Raw genomic sequence first — 19,840 nt, 5'->3', positions numbered from 1 at the left:
AAAGTGCAAGTCTCGTCTCACGTACACAAGCTGCGTATGCCGTCGCAATGGCTAATTTATGCACGCCCACGTAACTGCGTTCAAACAGACAGGCACGCCTTCTCTTCTCTGACCACTCCCCCATCACTACCCCCAAACCCTGACGTCACTCACTCTGCGATGGCTTTCTATGTGCGTGCGTGATCGCAGTGCGATCGCAATGCTATCCTGCGCACATGCGGTTGCGATCCATGCTGAATCAGGCCCAGTGTTTTTAGTAAACTATTTTCACATATCATAATGTAATAAGTACAGATGTGCGCTGACCCCCGTGTTTTGGATCTAGATCCATCTTCGTGTTTTCTTTTTGGGATTTATTTTTTTTTTTTTTAAATTGACGAAACGTTTTTAAAAACAGCTAAAATCATGTAACTTTTGCAATTCAAAACCCGAAATTCGGATTTAAAATTCGAATTCCGAACCGCCTGAAGATCAGAACCGCGACTCGGATCTGTCCTGATTCACGAAATTAGGGCGGATTCCGATTTCTGAAGAACTGAGCAGCACAACCCTAGTAATAATAATAAGTATCAAACAGACGACAGAACAGTTTCTTGTTATGTGTTATTAATAACTGAGATAATCGCATTTGCCACATCCCGGTGCCACTCCCGCCTGGCGCATGGATATCATCATTATCGCTAAGTACTTTTAAAACCGGCCTCCAGTACATTCCAAAAATGAGCCCCTTACAAAACGTATCTGGGGATGTGTCTTAGGCTGGTCGTACATCAGGCATCTATCAGGACAATTCCCCTTTCTGCCAACGCCTGGATCGGGGGCTTATCAAAATCCAACGTGTTGGACAATCTTGATTAGCGGATTCCAACACAAACATTATTGGAATCGCCCAGATGGGGATTTTTAACATGTAGTATTTTACCGATACCCCGAGATTCGCCGATCACTGGAGTCTGCCGATTAGCGGATCGGAATCGGGGAATCAGGGATTGGCCCACTAGATGTATGGCTCGCATATGCCTCAGAAGGTTGCATCTTAACGGGCTTTAAGTGCATGCCCTTACTGTACCCAACACATGCGCAGTAGACAAATGTGTATACAGGTTGAGTCTCCCATATCCAAAATGCTTGGGACCAGGGGTATTTTGGATAACGGAATATTCCGTGTTTTGGAATATTTGCATATTATAATGAAATATCTTGGGAATGGGACCCAAATATACACAGAATGCATTTATGTGTTATATATACACCTTATACACACAGCCTGCAGGTCATTTTATACAATATTTTCAATAATTTTGTGGCTCAAGCAAAGTTTGTGTACAGAAATGAAATTAATTTATATGTCATATACACCTTATACACAGAGCCTGAAGGTAATTTTATACAATATTTTTAATAATTTGTGCCTTAGACAAAGTTTGTGTACATTGAACCATCAAAAATCAAAGGGTTCATTATCTCAGTCATGCCAAAATTATTCCGTATTTCGGAATATTTGGATATGGGAGACTCAACCTGTATTAAAGGTAAAATCAACATACTGTATGTTTAAATATCAAAGGGAGGTGTACTAAGCCTACTTTGGGCAACTTCTCCACCTTATCTCTAGATATAGGTATATACTGTATTGTTGGCGCATGTACTGTAAAGTCTATTGCTTGTATATTCCTGAGTTGTGTTGGATAATAACCGGCTAGAGCACAAATGTGTTGAGAAATCAAGATATACTAGATAAGATATTGCTGATGGAATCCGGTCATTAGGTCTACAGTAAATAGGTAGACAATGTTTGGGTAGACAATGAAAGTTAGACAGGCAATAGGTCCACAGGGTCTGAAGGTCGACAGGGTCATTATGTTGACACACGTAAGGTCGACATAGAAATGACTGAACATGTTTTGTTTGTTTTTTTCAGTTTTTTAGGGTTAGGGTTAGGCGCTTACCGGAGGGTTAGGATTAGGCAATTACCCCGATGGTTAGGTTTAGGCTCCAGGAGGGATGGTTAGGGTTAGGCGCTTACCGGAGGGTTAGGATTAGGCACTTACCCCGACGGTTAGGGTTAGGCACTTACAGGAGGGCTAGACACTAGAATGGACGGTTAGGGTCAGGCACGTACCCCGACGGTTAGGGTTAAGCACCAGGTGGGATTGTTAGGGTGAAGATTAAGGCTCGAAAAAAAAAAACATGTGTCGACCATTTCTGTGTCGGCATTATGTGTGTTGTCCTAATGACCCTGTCGACCTTCTTACCAGTCAACCTTTAGTGTGTCGAACTTCAGACCCTGTCGACCTATTGCCTGTCTAACTTCCATTGTCTACCTATTTACTGTAGACCTAGTGATCCACACCCATTGCTGATATATCAATGGGAAAATTATGTATTATGGACAGCTTAAACATTTCCACTGGAGCTGCTCTTTGTGTCGGAGTCTGCAGGTCTGGATTCAGTGGTGGAACAGTGCATGGCCGTGTCCCATTATAAAATTGGGACAGGGACTGGATGATAACACAGCCTCCTGGTTCCTGTACTTTTAAAAGACTCTCTTTCAGAAGACTTCCCCATTTGGCTCTTTTGGGAGTTAGCTGAAGGAAACTCGGAGGAGGAGGGGTGATCTGTCATTGCCAGGTTCCTTTAGCTGTGGCTGATATGGGGCCCGGAGGTGAGGGAACCTGGCAATGACAGATGCAGTCCCATCACTGCCTGTATTGCATGACATACATTGCATTTAAGACCGGACACTTTATAATCATGCACTAAACAGAAAACAGGGAGCGGCTGATAAACATGGCACTTACCTATCTGCTCATCGATGGAGACGACAGTGATGACCAACCTGTTGTAGCCATAATTGGAGAACACGTTCAGCACAGATGTATCCGGATACTTTCCACCTGTCACAGTAAAATAAATGACTTTGCTCCTGGTACAGATTTCCAATAATGATACTTAATCTTGTGTGCAATCATTAGGCAGTAAATTATACAGTATCCAAATCTGGAGAGCAGATTTCCAGAGCGCTGGCACGTCGGGGGCCTGGGTCTTGTTACATTATACAAGCATGACCGAGGAGTTACAGTAATCGGTGAGATGTGAAGCAAGGACACCTGTAGGGGTATATTTACTAAAGTGAAAGTTTTTAGAAGAGGAGATGTTGCCCTTGGCAACCAATCAGATTCTAGCTATTATCTTCTAGAAGGTGCTAGATAAATGTTAAGTAGAATCTGATTGGTTGCTATGGGCAACATCTCCACTTCTAAAAACTGTCGCTTTAGCAAATGTACTTCCTAGATCCTTCCTACGCCGATACATCACCTGGGGTCCCAGTACCGCAAATGCATCATGCACGCAACAGGGACGATGTGATCTATGTGAGGTAAGGAGAGAAGGACAGTGGGAGAAGAACCCGGGGAGATTACACAGATCCCTTCAGGATCAATGCACTAATAACTGTAGTTAGTATAAACAAGTAATACAATGGCCTTATACCATACTTGCCTACTTTTGAAAAAGCATTTCAGGGAGATTGTGAAAGCAGCACCTATAAACGCGGCGGTAAAGTGGGCGTGTACTGCGACATCTGAGAGGCGTGTCATACATGTGATGGGCGTGTACTGCTACATCTGAGAGGTGAAGTCATACATGTGATGGACGTGTACTGCTACATCTGAGAGGCGTGTCATACATGTGATGGGCGTGTACTGCTACATCTGAGAGACGTGTCATACATGTGATGGGCGTGTACTGCTACATCTGAGAGGCGTGTCATACATGTGATGGGCGTGTACTGCTACATCTGAGAGGTGTGTCATACATGTGATGGGCATGTACTGCTACATCTGAGAGGTGAAGTCATACATGTGATGGACGTGTACTGCTACATCTGAGAGGCGTGTCATACATGTGATGGGCGTGTACTGCTACATCTGAGAGGCGTGTCATACATGTGATGGGCGTGTACTGCTACATCTGAGAGGTGAAGTCATACATGTGATGGGCGTGTACTGCTACATCTGAGAGGCGTGTCATACATGTGATGGGCGTGTACTGCTACATCTGAGAGGTGTGTCATACATGTGATGGGCATGTACTGCTACATCTGAGAGGTGAAGTCATACATGTGATGGACGTGTACTGCTACATCTGAGAGGCGTGTCATACATGTGATGGATGTGAACTGCTACATCTGAGAGGCGTGTCATACATGTGATGGGCGTGTACTGCTACATCTGAGAGGCGTGTCATACATGTGATGGGCGTGTACTGCTACATCTGAGAGGTGAAGTCATACATGTGATGGGCGTGTACTGCTACATCTGAGAGGTGTGTCATACATGTGATGGGCGTGTACTGCTACATCTGAGAGGCGTGTCATAAACCTGACTTACATCCAAATGTAAACGAGTCCCAAACCAGTTAGTAAGTGCTACGTGTTGATGAAAACACTGATACTGTTCAGCTAATGTATGTAGCCATAGGGACCATTGTGCCTTATAACCACTGCAGGGAAATTGTACTAATGATCCCATTTGAATATTGTATATATCTCTGGGTTTTTGTGTATGTAACAGCTACGTAATGGGGGTAAGGTGCAATCAGGGAGATTACTAGACTCTTTCAGCGAGACAGGGAGATTGCTACTATTTCAGGGAGTCTCCCTGACAATGAGGGGGGAGGATGCAGTCAGGATGTCGACGGTCGAAAATGCCGACCGCCAGCTTCCCGACTGTCTAATCCCGGCAGGGGTCTAATGACAGGCGTCGAAATCCCGACACCTGTCATTTTACCTACGCTGGGAGCCCGATGCCCGGCATTCGGGACAATGGTAAGCCGGGCGGCGGGCACGGACAGACGTGGGGGGGGAGGGAGGGTTAGGATAGGGGCTCCTGGGGGGTACTTAGGGTTAGGCATCCCTGGGAGGAGGTTAGGGTTAGGCACCCCCCAGGGGACTTAGGTTTAGGCTTCGGGGAAGGGGGTTAGGTTTAGGCACTTACAGGGGGGGTTAGGGTTAGGCATGCCTAAGGGAGGTTTAGGGTTGGGGAGGATTAAAATACTTACCTGCCGGGATCTTCACTGCCGGTCCTCCGGCGTCGATCCTAATGAGGGAAAGTTGGCAAGTATGCATTAGGTTTAGCATATACAGTTATAGTGCCTGCGCTAGTTTGCGTAATTCTATAGGCGCATTATGTGACAATCAATATATATATATATATATATACATATATGTAGATCTAATAATACTAAGTACACAGGGATAATAGTTAGGTGGTTTTAATGGATCCGGTAAATACTACAACAAATCAATGGAGAAGTCTGTAGGAGATCTGGGATTGTCTCCATAGTGCCAGCAGCTACCATTATCCTATACCAACCAACAAGTGCAGGTTTCGCATCAACGTCATGCATTAGGTTTAGCATGCCAATCCTAATTTATAAAGGCGAGTGTTGAGCTGCATAACCAGGTCCTTATACAGTTTCTATATGTTATTTTGCTATACCCATAGCCGTATGCTTGAACATGTCTAAGTTTGACCCCATAAAGAGGATATGTGAGGATAGCTGATATACAGCATTGTGCAAACTATTCACTGAGTGATCATACCTCCCCCGGAAACTGGCTGTATTGCTGGACGCTACTGGCGGCATGTCGGTATTCTGTCTGAAAGTGTCCCACAGTTGGACATAAAGTCATTATGTCAACACCGGAATGTTGACATAGGGCCCGATTCAGAGATGAACGCAATGGTGATTACGTATGCAAATCGAGTGGTTGTTTCCCATCGCACGTGCAAATAAGCCACACAGAGCGTGCGCTGCGACTGCATTGTGGTTGCGGACGCCCAAAGGAATACATCGCACAGTGAGTGGCCGGCTGTCAGCTTTTGGGGGTGGTAACAGGGGGGGTGGTCAGAAAAACGCTGACGTGTCTGAACGTTAGAACGCCATTATATGGGTGTGCGGAAATTAGCTAGTGCCATTGCTTACTCAGCAGGCGAGCCCTCTGCGTGTCAGAAGAGCTTCCGAGTCTGTCCAGAGACCAGGTAAGCGTCGCACGCAGGTAAGAAGGCAGCGGTGGGCATCTTTATGCTCAGGTGATCTTTGCACGCATTAGCATATTTTCGCAACTGCTTTGCATACAAAAATGCAGCTGCGATCACATAAGCATCCATCTCTGAAATCAGGGCCCATAGTCTGAATGTCGACATGGATAAACATGGACATGGATATGTTGACATTGTGAATGTTGACTGTCCGTGTTAGTGTTAGGTTTAGGGCTCAAATAAGTTAAAAAAGCTGTGGGCCTGATTCAGACCCGTTCACAAGAAGCTGAGCGCTCGCAACCGGGTCGATGGTGGCCCACAGTGCATGCACACGACGGAGCCGGCTCCGTCGTGTGCATGTGCGAGACCCGGCTAGCGACGGGCAATCCGTCGCTCCGGGTCTCGCACCAAAGGGGGAGAGTTGTCGATGTTGCGTGACAGCTTGCCCCCTTTGGTGGGCGGGCTGCCCAAATGGAGGCGTTCTATGAGAACGCCTGCCGTTTGGGGGCAGCCCCACTGACATCACGAGTGATGTCAGTGGAGAGATTCCGGCTCTGTTAGAGCCGAAATCTCTCTGGGGCTTGCGGTCACGAGACCCTACCACAAGGGTCTCGTTTCAAGCCCGATGGTCGCGATGGTCTTGACCATCGCGACCATCATCATGGCCGCTCGCTATAGCTGTGGGTGGTCACCCACAGCTATGCGAGCGGCCTGAAGGCCGCTCCAAAAATAACAAAAAAAATTCCCTGATTCAGAGCGTCCGGCTCTGAATCAGGGCCAGTGTTCACAAGGACGCCATTCTGACATTATGTGAGTGTCAACATGTCACATGTCAATGCAATGCGAGTGTTGACATTCAGACCATGTCGGCATTCTGGAGTCGATATTCTGAATGTAGTCATTTTACACCACTGCTGAATGTCAGACTGAGGAGAGACATGAACCGGATTCCAGTGAACTAGTGCTCACCCATCCTGACAGCCACAACTCACCACCGCGTACAGGGTCTTCGCCAGACGATGCAGCGCTAATACGGACGTGAATAAAGGCAAGGACTTATCTCTCATTTCCACGTCTATCCTGTGTTCGGTGAATAAGCTTATGGGCCAAATTCAGAGGAGGTGCAAGCCCAAAAGTGGACGGTTCTCGCGTTCATCCACAGACTGCGCAGGAAGTGCTGATACTAACGTTGGCGGTTACGCCTGTGTGGGAAAACAGTGGAGCGATGCATACTCATGAATAAGGATGGACACGAGCATTACGAGATGAATACTCGCATAAGAAATGGTAGCAAATCCAGCAGCCGCAAGCGTCCAGAAATGACTGTACTTTGCGTCTGGCGCAGAATCAGGCCCTATATTCACAAGATATTTTGGTTTCTCCTAGGCATCAAAGATTCATAGAGAGTCAATCCCATGAGCTGCGATGAGCCGTACATCGCGCTCCAGATTCACGGGAACTCTACATCGCTGATTTTGCTTCGCAGCTATAGAGGTGAAAGTGGAGCGGCAGCCATACTGGGCTAAAACGTGCGCAGCCGTACATCGCAATCATATACACCCCGAACTGAACCTGCGGTGTGGCGTAGTCTCTTTTTCTACAAAAAAACAAGCAAACGGATGGCGCATGGCTAAACACAGACCAGCCGTGCGCACATACCTTAAAGGATCATTCAGATACTGACTGGGACTGACAGATTAAGCAGCTGGCCAATGACCACCATCGTATCACTCAGCTGAACTAGTTTAGCCCCATGAGTATTTATTCATTTATTATTTATTACCAGTTATTTGTATAGCGCACACATATTCCGTGGCGCTTTATAGAGAACATTTAGCCAGTCACATCAGTCCCTGCCCCGTGGAGCTGACAATCTATATTCCCTATTACATGCTCACACACATACACACTAGGCTTAAATTTAGTTGGGAGCCAATTAACCTACCAGTATATTTTTGGAGCATGGGAGGAAACCGGAGCACCCAGAGGAAACCCACGCAAGCACGGGGAGAAAATACAAACTCCACACAGTTAGGGCCGTAGTGAGAACCCAGGACCTCAGTGTGCTGTGAGGCAGTAATGCTAACCACTACACCATCCGAGTAGCCAAACCGTATACAAATATGGCTGCTCACGTTAAATATATGTGGTTAACTTTCGATTAACATCAATAGCTGGCCTGTGATCCATTGGAGAGATCAGTAAAAGTGTGAACTAATTACTGAAGCCCGAAGCCACTCTCTCTCTAATTCTTTTGTTGCCGGCTCCATCAATGTCATTGATCATTTTGGCCACTCTGGCAATACAGCGCTACTTATAAAATCTCTTGATGGACATTTCTTCCTGATAACTTTGGTCAGGTATGCCTCGAACAAGAGGTATACAATCTGGAAGCTGGCTGCCTTAATACCGGCAGCCGGCTTCCCGACTGTCATATCCCGGCGAGGGTGAAATGCCGGGCGTCTAGATGTAGACGCCTGACATTTCCCCCACGCCGGGAGACCGGCGCCTGGCATCCCGATCGAAGGCATGCCGGGCGCCACAAGCGGACAGCCGCGGGGGGGGAGGGTTAGGTGTAGGGCACCCGGGGGGGGACTTATGGTTAGGCACCCCCCCTGGAGGGTTAGGGTTAGGCTAGGGGGAGGGAGGGTTAGGGTTAGGCACCCCCCGGGAGGGACTTAGGGTTAGGCAGCAGGGAAGGGGGGGATTAGTGTTAGGCACTTGGGGTTACGCACCCCTAAGGAGGGTTAGGGTTAGGGGGTTAGGTTAGTCAAAAACGATTCCGAACAAGAAGGACATAAGTAAATACTCAGGTGTCACGAGACTTCAGTGCCTGATGTGCTCACGGCAATGGCCGTAAAATAGGAAAAACACATTTTCTGACAATTTCTTTATCCAGAACACAGGAAAAACACTGAGCAGCATAGCTGTGGGCGGGATTCGCTGTCAGCGTGATCCTTTGCAGAAGTAAGTGGTTTTATCTGCGTAATGGAGTATAATAGCTGTAATTTCACTTGAACCGAAGCCACTAATACGACTGAGAAGCGTTCATTGAAGGCCCGGGATATCCCACCAGCACACAGCTGACAGACTGCTGGGTGCAATCACTTAATCACCAGGCTGATAACCTAATCCTATAAAACAACTAAGGAGCCAAGGATATACAACATTGGCCTCCCCTGATTTGCCAGTCAGTGAAGTGTTAAGTAAATGGGATGGGGTAATAAATACTATGATGGATTGTGGAGGACCAGAGATGGTTTCTGCTGCCAGCCAGACACATTCTACACTTGGAACGTTATCCAACTCCTGGGTAGCTTGCTGTGGAGCTGCCTGGTTTAGTGCAGGCTGAAAAAACTCACATTATTATCCTTTATTAACATTTACTTTTTATAGTATTAAAGTATTCCTTGGCGCTATGATTGAGGAGGTGTAAATTCACAAAGGGCAAAGGCACATGAAATACTGGAGGATCGCTGCTGCATGTAAAGAGATCTTACATTAATATTTATTGCATTGCTCCGAAAAGAACCAGTGGAAAAATGGTCAATTGAAACACGAGAGGAGACTGGTTATTCATAGAACACTGACAAGTGCATAAAAACAGACGCTCATTACCGTAAGGTCAATTTGAAACTCTCCATAGACCACTATAAAATCCCCAGGTATGGCAAGTAATTAAAGACTGTAAGCTCAGACCTATTAATAAGATTATTCTTGGCGGTTAAATAAACGAAAATTAAAAATCAGAACATCCCACTTTAAAGGAACATCTCTACGTTAGTAGCACAATATTGTTCTGGTTACAGTGGATGTCTGAACCTCTAGTGATGAATAAGACTGGTTACACACTGTAGTTCTAAATGCATAAGGGCCATATTCAATTAGCGGCGAAAAGTTAGAGGTCGGACTTTTCACCGCCATCGCCGTTTTTCCTGGGGATAAAGTATCGGGCGCGTGCCCGCGTATCTCCATATTCAATTAGGAATCGGCAAAAAGGGACCCGGCGAAGAGATCAGTATCGAAAAGTCCTGTCACTTTTGGGGAAATGAGCCTGTTACCCCCCAAAGATGATCTGACATGGGGATCACTATGGGTACCCCTGAATTCACCTGCTAAAGGTGTTTGGGGTTTTTAAACGGTGTCGGCAGGTGCTTTTATGCGTCTTTGTAAAGGTGGTGAAGAATAGCATTTAGCAACATTTGTTTTGGAAAACAACTAGTCCCATCAAATTTGGGGTACATGAAAATGGGTGCGAGTATATTTTGAAGTCCCTAAAGTGAACTTTAAAAATTCATCAAAAATCCACCTGCCGCAACCAACCGCATTCTAGAAAACACCTGCCGCGACTTGGGGACCCCCCCTGCGGCTATTTTGCTAGATTTTAAGTTTGTTCCCCAACTTTTTTTTTTCCACCCCCAAAACTAAACCACTTTTTTTGGGGTGTCCTATGCTATTTTTTTAAAAAATTTCGACACAGATAACTTTTAGGGGATATTCCAAGTACTGCAGGGTACTTTTTGAAAGACTGCACCCCAAAACCCCAATTCTGCACTTATTTTCACCACCTATTATAGGGTGAAAACTTATACCCGTTTATTGACAAAGACTTTTCGCACCTGCGAAAAGTCTTTGAAATTGAATATGGGGAAAAGTGAAACGGCGAAAATGGCGTCATCGGAAATAAATTATCACCGATAACGGACTTTTCGACGCTTGAATACGGCCCTTAAACCGCATGTGAAAATGTATATAAACAGCTAGGGTTAGATTTACTGCACTAACCCGCGGTTTGTCAAGGTCGCCGATTGTCTCCGGCTTTGATCAATGGATTTAAAGTGGCAACAAAAATAAATGCTGGACCAGCTTTGTTTAGCATTCACTCATATTTGTGCTGCCGCGTTAAATCCATTGATCAAGGTTGCCGATAACTTGGGACGGGCAACTTTGATGTAATGTCAACTGCGGACACTCACTGCAAACAGAATGTGAATGAACTGCAACTGTAATGCAACTATGCATGCATTCTAAAGTGCACACATCTACGCAATTGCACACCAACACTCTTTCATAAACGAGACCACCCGTCATCAATATCATCGGCACTTACACCAACCCCAAACAACTGGCAAACATTAGGTAGACTTTTGAGATTGACTATGCTGACAAACCAGTCCTATTCTATGGAAAAAAACAACTCTGCAAAGAGACAGATGACTGTCATCCTTCCCTTATCTTGACCTGAAGGAAGGTAGCATTAGGAGTTAGTACTGTTACTGTTACTCAGCTTTCACTTACACAAAAGGAAGTTAGGTCAAGTTTCCTTGGTGTAAGTCCTTTTAAGCTTTAAATGTTTCCAAACAGACTTAAGCCGGGTACACACTAGACCAGTGGTCACCGACTTTAATTGGGGTGTGAGCTACTCGAGATAAATGAAATGTCCTGAAGAGCTACTAAAATTGTAAAATAAAATTATCTGTAGTGTGTCCACATTAAGTGGTCTAGCAACTTACTTTGTAATGCTGCAGGCTCTTATTCTGGAGAAATGCCTTGCCTGGGCTTATCAAGTTAATTAAATCCAGTCAGTGCTGGACGGGAATCACTTGTGATGTCAGTAGTGTACTTTGCCGCTCCGCCGCAGCGTTAATGCTATGGGCGGAGTCACAGTGAAGCGTGTCAGGTGACTGCCATAGCAGCAATGGCAGCTTCCCCATGGCTTCACCCACGGTATCGACGCCAAAGGGGAGCGCGCAGCAAAGGCCTCATCACTTCCTCATAGTCTCATAGTTGACTCGGAGATACCGAAATTATGACGGCGAGCTACTGGTTGGCAACCACTGCACTAGACAATATGTTGTCCGATCGGGCAAATCATCTAGTGTGTAGCCACTTTGCGCTCTCCCGTATGTCATTCGTCAGGGTTGTTCCGTTGGCCAGCATGCGTGGCCTATGGAGCGACCCAGCTGCCGATATATCGGGTGGCCGTTCACCAGATCATGCGGTGTGTACCAACCGCCTGATATATTGCTCACTGGCACCATTGGGCGTCGCATTGGCGGGTCGCTTAGTGTGTACCCAGCCATACAGAACATAGAAAGAAATGGTTCCCCACCTTATCTCTAGTCTCTGCGATATAAATTGTGATAATGTGGTAATTTAGTTCGGTAGCTGCGTCAGTGGTGCAGTGCCTAGGTACATAATAAGGATCCACACACAGCTCTACGGGTTTAAATGAAACAAATGGAACTTTACTGTCAGCATCCAGGAACAAAAATAACAAACACCTAGCTCCCATTCAGGGCACTACCTCACTTCTTGAACCCTGACTATTATGGGCAGTTAGTCTGCAAATGTCACACAGTCTCTCAAAAGTCTCAGAGTCCTGTCTCTCACAGGTATAGACACAGCCTCCTGGCCTGCAGTTTGACTGCTACAGCTTTACACAAACAGAGATTTGTGGTCCTCCCTGCCTGACTGCAGGTCTGGACACTGGCCTCCAGTCATACTGGGCTCTGTAGCTGCCACAGTCCCACTTGGGCCCGTATTCAATTAGTTTTGTGTACACCATAAAGTTTCACCTGCCGGAGTTTTCGCCTACATCGCGTATTTTAGCCGCGGAACTTATCGCGCGCATACCCGCGATTCGCCCTATTCAATTCCAAAAGACGCGAAACAGGCAAAAAGTGCTGTCTGAATCGGGGAAATTAGCCTAAACCCCCCCAAAAAGATTCGGAAACATTGGGGATCAATGTAGTAGTGCCCGATTAGCCCTAATACAACAGTTTTGCCACGAATTAGCGTCTTTGCACAAGTGGTGAAGAATGGCATAAAGCTGTATTTTTAGGAGAAAATAAGTGGTCCTGGCAAATTTGGGATACTTGAAAATGGGTGCAAGTATATTTAAAAGTTGCCAAAGTGAAGTTATAAGAAACGTAATAAATGCACCTTCAGCATACACCTGCAGTCAAAAAAACACCTCGCCCATACTTGCAGACCCCCCCAAAAGTCTATTTCGCTAGATTTCAAGTTTGTAACCCCACTTCGCACTTTTTCGCCCCCTTTTTCAAAGTGCTTTTTTGGGGTGTTCCTCACTTTTTTTTTTTTATGCAGTTATCCTTTGGGGGGCTGTCCCAAGTGTGCAGAGTGGTTTCCCCACCTTTGCACCCCAAATTAGTGATTTTGCACTTTTTTTCTCCACCTATTCAGAGGCAAATCTTTTTTGCCTATTACATTGCATTGCGTTTTGGCGCAAGTGAAAAGTGGATGGAATTGAATACAGAGATAAGTTTCCGCCTGGCAAAAAGTCGCAATCGGCCATACTTTTTCGCGGATCTCCGCTTTCGCTTCTAATTGAATACGGGCCATGGACTCTCTTCGTTAACCTCACCTGAGCTCACGGAATGATTCAGCACGGATCACAAGGCTGCGAAAATATGCTAATGAATGCGATCGCACAGCAACTGCAGCACTATATCAAGACGCCCCCACAACTGTATAAAGCCTCCCGCTTCCCATTACATACATCCGCAAGTCAGCGAAAACATCGGTAACTTTGAGTAACATCGGATCCATACACAGAGTTGTGGTTGAGCTTGACATGACTCACTACCTGCGAAGCTTCCTGTCGCCATATAGACCTCTGACTGTGTATGCCGTCGCTGGGGCTTGATTATGCACGCCCCTGTAACGGCGTTCAAACGCACAGGCACGCCTGCGTTCCGCCGAACACCCCTCGTCGCCACCCACAAACGGACACTTCCTGTCAATCACTGATGGGACTGCGTGCTCTCTGCGATCACTTCCCGATCGCAGTGGCTGGTTCGCGCACTGCGATGCAAACATCGACCAGGTGCGTGCGAATGCAGCCTTGCGATCCGTGCTGAATCAGGCCCTCTGTACACAAGGCATCCCCTAGGTGTAGTCACATATTATTTCCACCCCGTGTGGGTGGATCCCTCCAGCTCTATACAGAATCCATGGCTCACTGTCGCCACCTAGCTTGGTCTTGCTACAATATACAGTATTGTGGCAAAGAGGGCACTTTGTCACGCAATCACACCCATATAGTGCAATATATATACAGTCAGGTGCATAAATATTGGGACATTGACAGAATTTTCATATTTTGGCCTCTATTCACCACCACAATGGCTTTGAAATGAAACAAACAAGATGTGCTTTAACTGCAGACTTTCAGATTTAATTTGAGGGTAATTACATCCAATCAGGTGAACGGTGTAGGAATTACAGCGGTTTCTATATGTGCCTCCCACTTTTTAAGGGGCCAAAAGTAATGGGACAAGCTAAACAATCCTAAATCTAACTTTCACTTTTTAATACTTTGTTGCAAATCCTTTGCAGGCAATTACAGCCTGAAGTCTGGAACGCATAGACATCACCAGGCGCTGGGTTTCATCCCTGGTGATGCTCTGCCAGGCCTCTACTGCAAATGTCTTCAGTTCCTGCTTGTTCTTGGGGCATTTTCCCTTCAGTTTTGTCTTCATCAAGTGAAATGCATGCTCAATCGGATTCAGGTCAGGGGATTGACTTGGCCATTGCATAACTTTCCACTTTTTAGCCTTAAAAAACTCTTTGGTTGCTTTTGCAGTATGCTTCGGGTCATTGTCCATCTGCACTGTGAAGCGCCGTCCAATGAGTTATGAAGCATTTCACTGAATATGAGCATATAATATTGCCCGAAACACTTCAGAATTCATTCTGCTGCTTTTGTCAGCAGTCACATCATCAATAAATACAAAGGAACCAGTTCCATTGGCAGCCATACATGCCCACGCCATGACACTACCACCACCATGCTTCACTGATGAGGTGGTATGTTTTGGATCATGAGCAGTTCCTTTCCTTCTCCATACTCTTCTCTTCCCATCACTCTGGTACAAGTTGATCTTTGTCTCATCTGTCCATAGGATGTTGTTCCAGAACTGTAATGGCTTTTTTAGATGTTGTTTGGCAAACTCTAATCTGGTCTTCCTGTTTTTATGGCTCACCAATGGTTTACATCTTGTGGTGAACCCTCTATATTCACTCTTGTGAAGTCTTCTCTTGATTGTTGACGTTGACACATATACACCTACCTCCTGGAGAGTGTTCTTGATTTGGCCAACTGTTGTGAAGGGGTTTTTCTTCACCAGGGAAATAATTCTTTTGTCATCCACCACAGTTGTTTTCCGTGGTCTTCCGGCTCATTTGGTGTTGCTGAGCTCTCCGGTGCATTCTTTCTTTTTCTGAATGTTCCAAACAGTTGATTTGGCCACACCTAATGTTTTTGCTATCTCTCTGATGGGTTTGATTTGATTTTTCAGCCTAATGATGGCTTGCTTCACTGATAGTGACAGCTCTTTGGATCTCATATTGAGAGTCGACAGCAACTGATTCCAAATGCAAATGTCACACCTAGAATCAACTCCAGACCTTTTACCTGCTTATTTGATAATGAAATAACGAGAGAATAGCCCGCACCTGTCCATGAAATAGCTTTTGAGTTGATAGTCCCATTACTTTTGGCCCCTTAAAAAGTGGGAGGCACATATAGAAACCGTTGTAATTCCTACACCGTTCACCTAATTTGGATGTAATTACCCTCAAATTAAATCTGAAAGTCTGCAGTTAAAGCACATCTTGTTTGTTTAATTTCAAAACCATTGTGGTGGTGAATAGAGGCTAAAATATGATTATTCTGTCAATGTCCCAATATTTATGCACCTGACTGTATAATCAGGTAGCTTCAATTTTCTATTTACTAGTCCTGTTACTGAAGCTTTGTCATTAGAAATAAAACATCTTGACTTGAATAATGAATTAAGAAACACGTTTGTGAGGCTTCCGTTACAACTGATACATTCATAAATTTCAGGCTGTATTTCAGAAAGATTTAGAAATAATATTAATAACAAGACCTTGTGTGTGTGTGCTGTTTTTGTCACCCGAATGACACCGACTGAACCTATAGTGACATCTAGGTTTGCTAGTTGTCCCCAGCTCAGCAAATAAGCAGTCTGTTCCCAATGACTAGGAATTTGCTCCATTAAAAAAAATTGGTAAAATCTAAAAATTAAGAGCCGGAGGCGTTTTGCAGCAAATATTCTTTATGACGTTCGTTTATGTTCTAAATGAGAGGATCTAATTTGTGAGTGATGAGGCAATGATTCTGTCAATCTGGCTTCCATAAAAACTTATGGGCAATACAAAAGTTCAAGACGATAGCTTTGAGAAAGTGCTTTGTGGGGAAGTAAGTCATTATTCCCATTTTAGTTTGGAGGGAAAAGATATAATGTTTTTGTTTTTTGTTTTTTTAATTTATTTTTTTGTAAAATACTTTTCAGTGAACTGATACGTTGCTTATAAAAAAATATTCAAATGATGATAAAAACAGTTTTTGCCTCATTCCCTTGACCTTGGTCACTACGCAGAAAAAAACCTAATTTATTAAATAGGGAGTGCAGGACATTCATGCCAAGACGTGTTCTTTAGCTGGTGAAGATTCTGGCAATGGCTGAGATGCGGTGACAAACTCTGCTCGATCACTGGGTAAGAGTGGGGCATCTGGCACAGCACCGGAAAAAAAAAAAAAAAAAATATTCATGTTCGTCCATGATATTTAAATAAGCAAAGTGGGTATTGATTCGGGTGTGCTCCGTGTTTGCACGGGTGGGGCGTGCTTTGAATTTGCATGGGTGGGGCGTGCTCTGAATTTGCATGGGTGGGCGTGCTCTGAATTTGCATGGGTGGGGCGTGCTCTGAATTTGCATGGGTGGGCGTGCTCTGAATTTGCATGGGTGGGGCGTGCTCTGAATTTGCATGGGCGGGGCGCGCTCTGAATTTGCATGGGTGGGGCGTGCTCTGAATTTGCATGGGTGGGCGTGCTCTGAATTTGCATGGGTGGGGCGTGCTCTGAATTTGCATGGGTGGGGCTTGCTCTGAATTTGCAGGGACGGTGCGCGCTCTGAATTTGCATGGGTGGGGCGTGCTCTGAATTTGCATGGGCGGGGCGTTCTCTGAATTTGCATGGGCGGGGCTTGCTCTGAATTTGCATGGGCGGGGCTTGCTCTGAATTTGCAAGGGTGGGGCGTTCTCTGAATTTGCATGGGCGGGGCGTGCTATGAAATTTGCATGGACGGGGCTGGCTCTGAAATTTGCATGGGCGGGGCATGCTCTGAATTTGCATAGAATCGTAAAGCTTTTTCAGTCTGCAAAAGCTGGAGGGCTAAACTCATTTAAATATCTAGCTAATGCTGTACATACCCTTATGGTCACACAGATATTCCCGTGCCACACACCTCTGCAACTGCTTTTGAGCGCTAACTTGGGTGGGATAAAGGCAACTTTGGTAAAACAAGCTATATATATTTGGAATTTAGCTGCAAAAGTGTTTCCAGACACAGGGTTGGTATCCGGACCCCACTTACATCGTGCTTCTGGCCTCTTTGCGTTGTCCTTACTACAGATTAAAGAGGTGTCGAGAGATGGGGAGTGGTCTACCTTGGACAACTCTATGAGTCAGGGGTGCTAAAGGCACTTAGTCAACTTCAGCTGGAATTTGATATACCCAAAACCTTTTCATATAGATACTTTCAACTTCGTCACGCGTTACTAACCCAATTCCATGCCTCCCAACATGACCCTCTCCAGGAGGGACACAATGCTCTGGTCCGGGACTTCCCTGGTAAGAGGTGGGGCTGCAGCACAGTCCAAAATTCAAATAGGGGAGTCACACCAATGGGCGGAATTCAATTGATTTCGCGGCCCGCATCTCCCGTCTAAAGTGACAGGAGATCGCGGGCCGCTATGCAATTGTGCCAGCTTTTCACGCTGATCGCGCCCATAGAGGTCAGGTTTAGCCGCGTAAAGCAGCTAAACCCGACCACAGTGCTGGGTGCGATCGCGAAAAGTGATGTTTGGGCGCCCAAACATGTCACTTTTCGCACATTTCAGCTCTCATCCCGCAGGGGCTGCGAGCTGAAATGTAGCGTTTGGCAGCTGATCGCGCCCGACAGGAGCAAGAATAGAATAGCTCTGTTGGGCGCGATAGGGGATGAAAAGAATTGAATTCCGCCCCAACTGTCATTTCACACGCTGCCAAATATCACTGGCTGGGACTCACTGGCAGTTGGTGTGACTCCCCTATTTGAATTTTGGACTGTGCTGCAGCCCCACCCCTGGAGCCTCCATCAATCATAAAGGGAAGTCCAGGACCAGAGCATTGTGTCCCTCCTGGAGAGGGTCATGTTGGGAGGTATGCAATTCAAAGCTGGCCCTCCATTGTCTCAGGGTTCTCCCATCAAACATTTATTAACTTCAGTTGGTTCTCGGCAATTGATTTGTGTGTTGTACTCGGCTATACTGCAAGCACACCACTGTACGGACCTACCGCTTCTCAGACAAAGGTGGGAGGCAGATTTGGGAGTATTGTCAGATGATATATGGAAAAATGCCCTATGTAGCCCACGTGTATCTACAGCTTCCATCAGGTATCAGCAAATACAACTGTTCTTGTTTCATAGAGTTTATGTAACACCTGAGCTGCTGTATAGGTCAACTCACAAAAGGGGCGGACTGCCAGAAGGGCCGATGGCCAGATGTGCCGGTCTGGCGTCAAACCCCGACGGAGCAGCTCCGCCTCACGGCTCTCTGCTCGGCTGGGGATACTGAAAGACGCGGGGTGCCGCGAGGCCAGGTCCCTGTGAGTCCTCGCACCCATGAGGCGAGGCCACACCCCTTTTACCAGGGATGCTCAGCAGCCCTAGTCCGTCCCTGACTCACAACGTTCTAAATGTACTTCAGATATAGGGATTGTTTGGCATTTAGCATGGGATTGTCCCCGTATGAGACCTTTTAGGGAAAGATTTATCCAAACAGCCATATCTAAGGTTGTACCTCATTATGTTTTAACTCCTAGCAGTATATTTACTAAAGTGAGAGTTTTAGAAGTGGAGATGTTGCTCCTAGCAACCAATCAGATTCTAGCTATTATCTTCTAGAAGGTGCTAGTTACATGTTAAGTAGAATCTGATTGGTTGCTATGGGCAACATCTCCACTTCTAAAAACTCTCACTTTAGTAAATATACCCCCTGCTGTCTGTATGTTGGGAGTGATAGAGGAGGGTGTATTAGATAAATATACTAGGCAATATGTCATTAACTTTTGTACTCCTACAAAGGTGGCTCGATCTTGGATGGCCCCTGAGGGTCCGACGTTCCGATAATGGCTATTATTGGTAAATGAAACTGTTGCTCATGAAAAATTTGTGTTGCAATTGAATTGCATTGGGATAAATGGTGAGACTCAGCTTTTGCCAAGTTTGATATGGAATCGGGGGTTGTGGGTTTTAGATCTGTTGTTGCAGTTTAATGTAATGTATGATAATATGGCCTGTGAGCCGTTAATGTTAAAATATCAATGTTGTGTGATACCACTTTCTGCCAAGGATACTCTAACCTGCTTGATTTGTTGTTCCCCTCTACTTGTGTATAGCTGATCGCTATGTTATTAATGTGCTCGTATACTGTACCTATGATTATACTTTATAAATCATGCTTACTCTGTGAATACGGTTTATTTCTGTAGTGACGATCAAAGACCACACTAACACTGTAGAAAATGTTAAGATTTAATTTCCTATTATTTTCTTTTGTAAAGTTTATACATGCAAAATCAATCAAAATTACTGAATTAAAAAAATAAAAAAAAAGCTTAATTGGAGGTGATGGATTTACAGTGGGAAAGTGAGTCCCTCCATTGTGTCCTTTGGAAACCAATAGCAATTACTATTAAGATT

General features: G+C 45.4%; 1 protein-coding gene across 1 annotated transcript in view; it reads right to left on the bottom strand.

Moving 5' to 3' along the window:
* FTCDNL1 (formiminotransferase cyclodeaminase N-terminal like) overlaps nt 1-19,840 on the bottom strand; it is a 54,994-nt gene that overhangs the window by 21,892 nt on the left and 13,262 nt on the right. The window contains 1 exon segment of the mRNA XM_088461106.1: nt 2,802-2,897. Coding sequence (XP_088317232.1) covers nt 2,802-2,897 — 96 coding nt within the window.

This window comes from Taudactylus pleione, unplaced genomic scaffold, assembly GCF_031769625.1.
Source record: "Taudactylus pleione unplaced genomic scaffold, aTauple2 ptg001017l, whole genome shotgun sequence".
NCBI classification, from domain to species: domain Eukaryota; kingdom Metazoa; phylum Chordata; class Amphibia; order Anura; family Myobatrachidae; genus Taudactylus; species Taudactylus pleione.
Note: the sequence above shows the minus strand (reverse complement) of the source record. Positions and strands in the feature narration are given on the sequence as shown.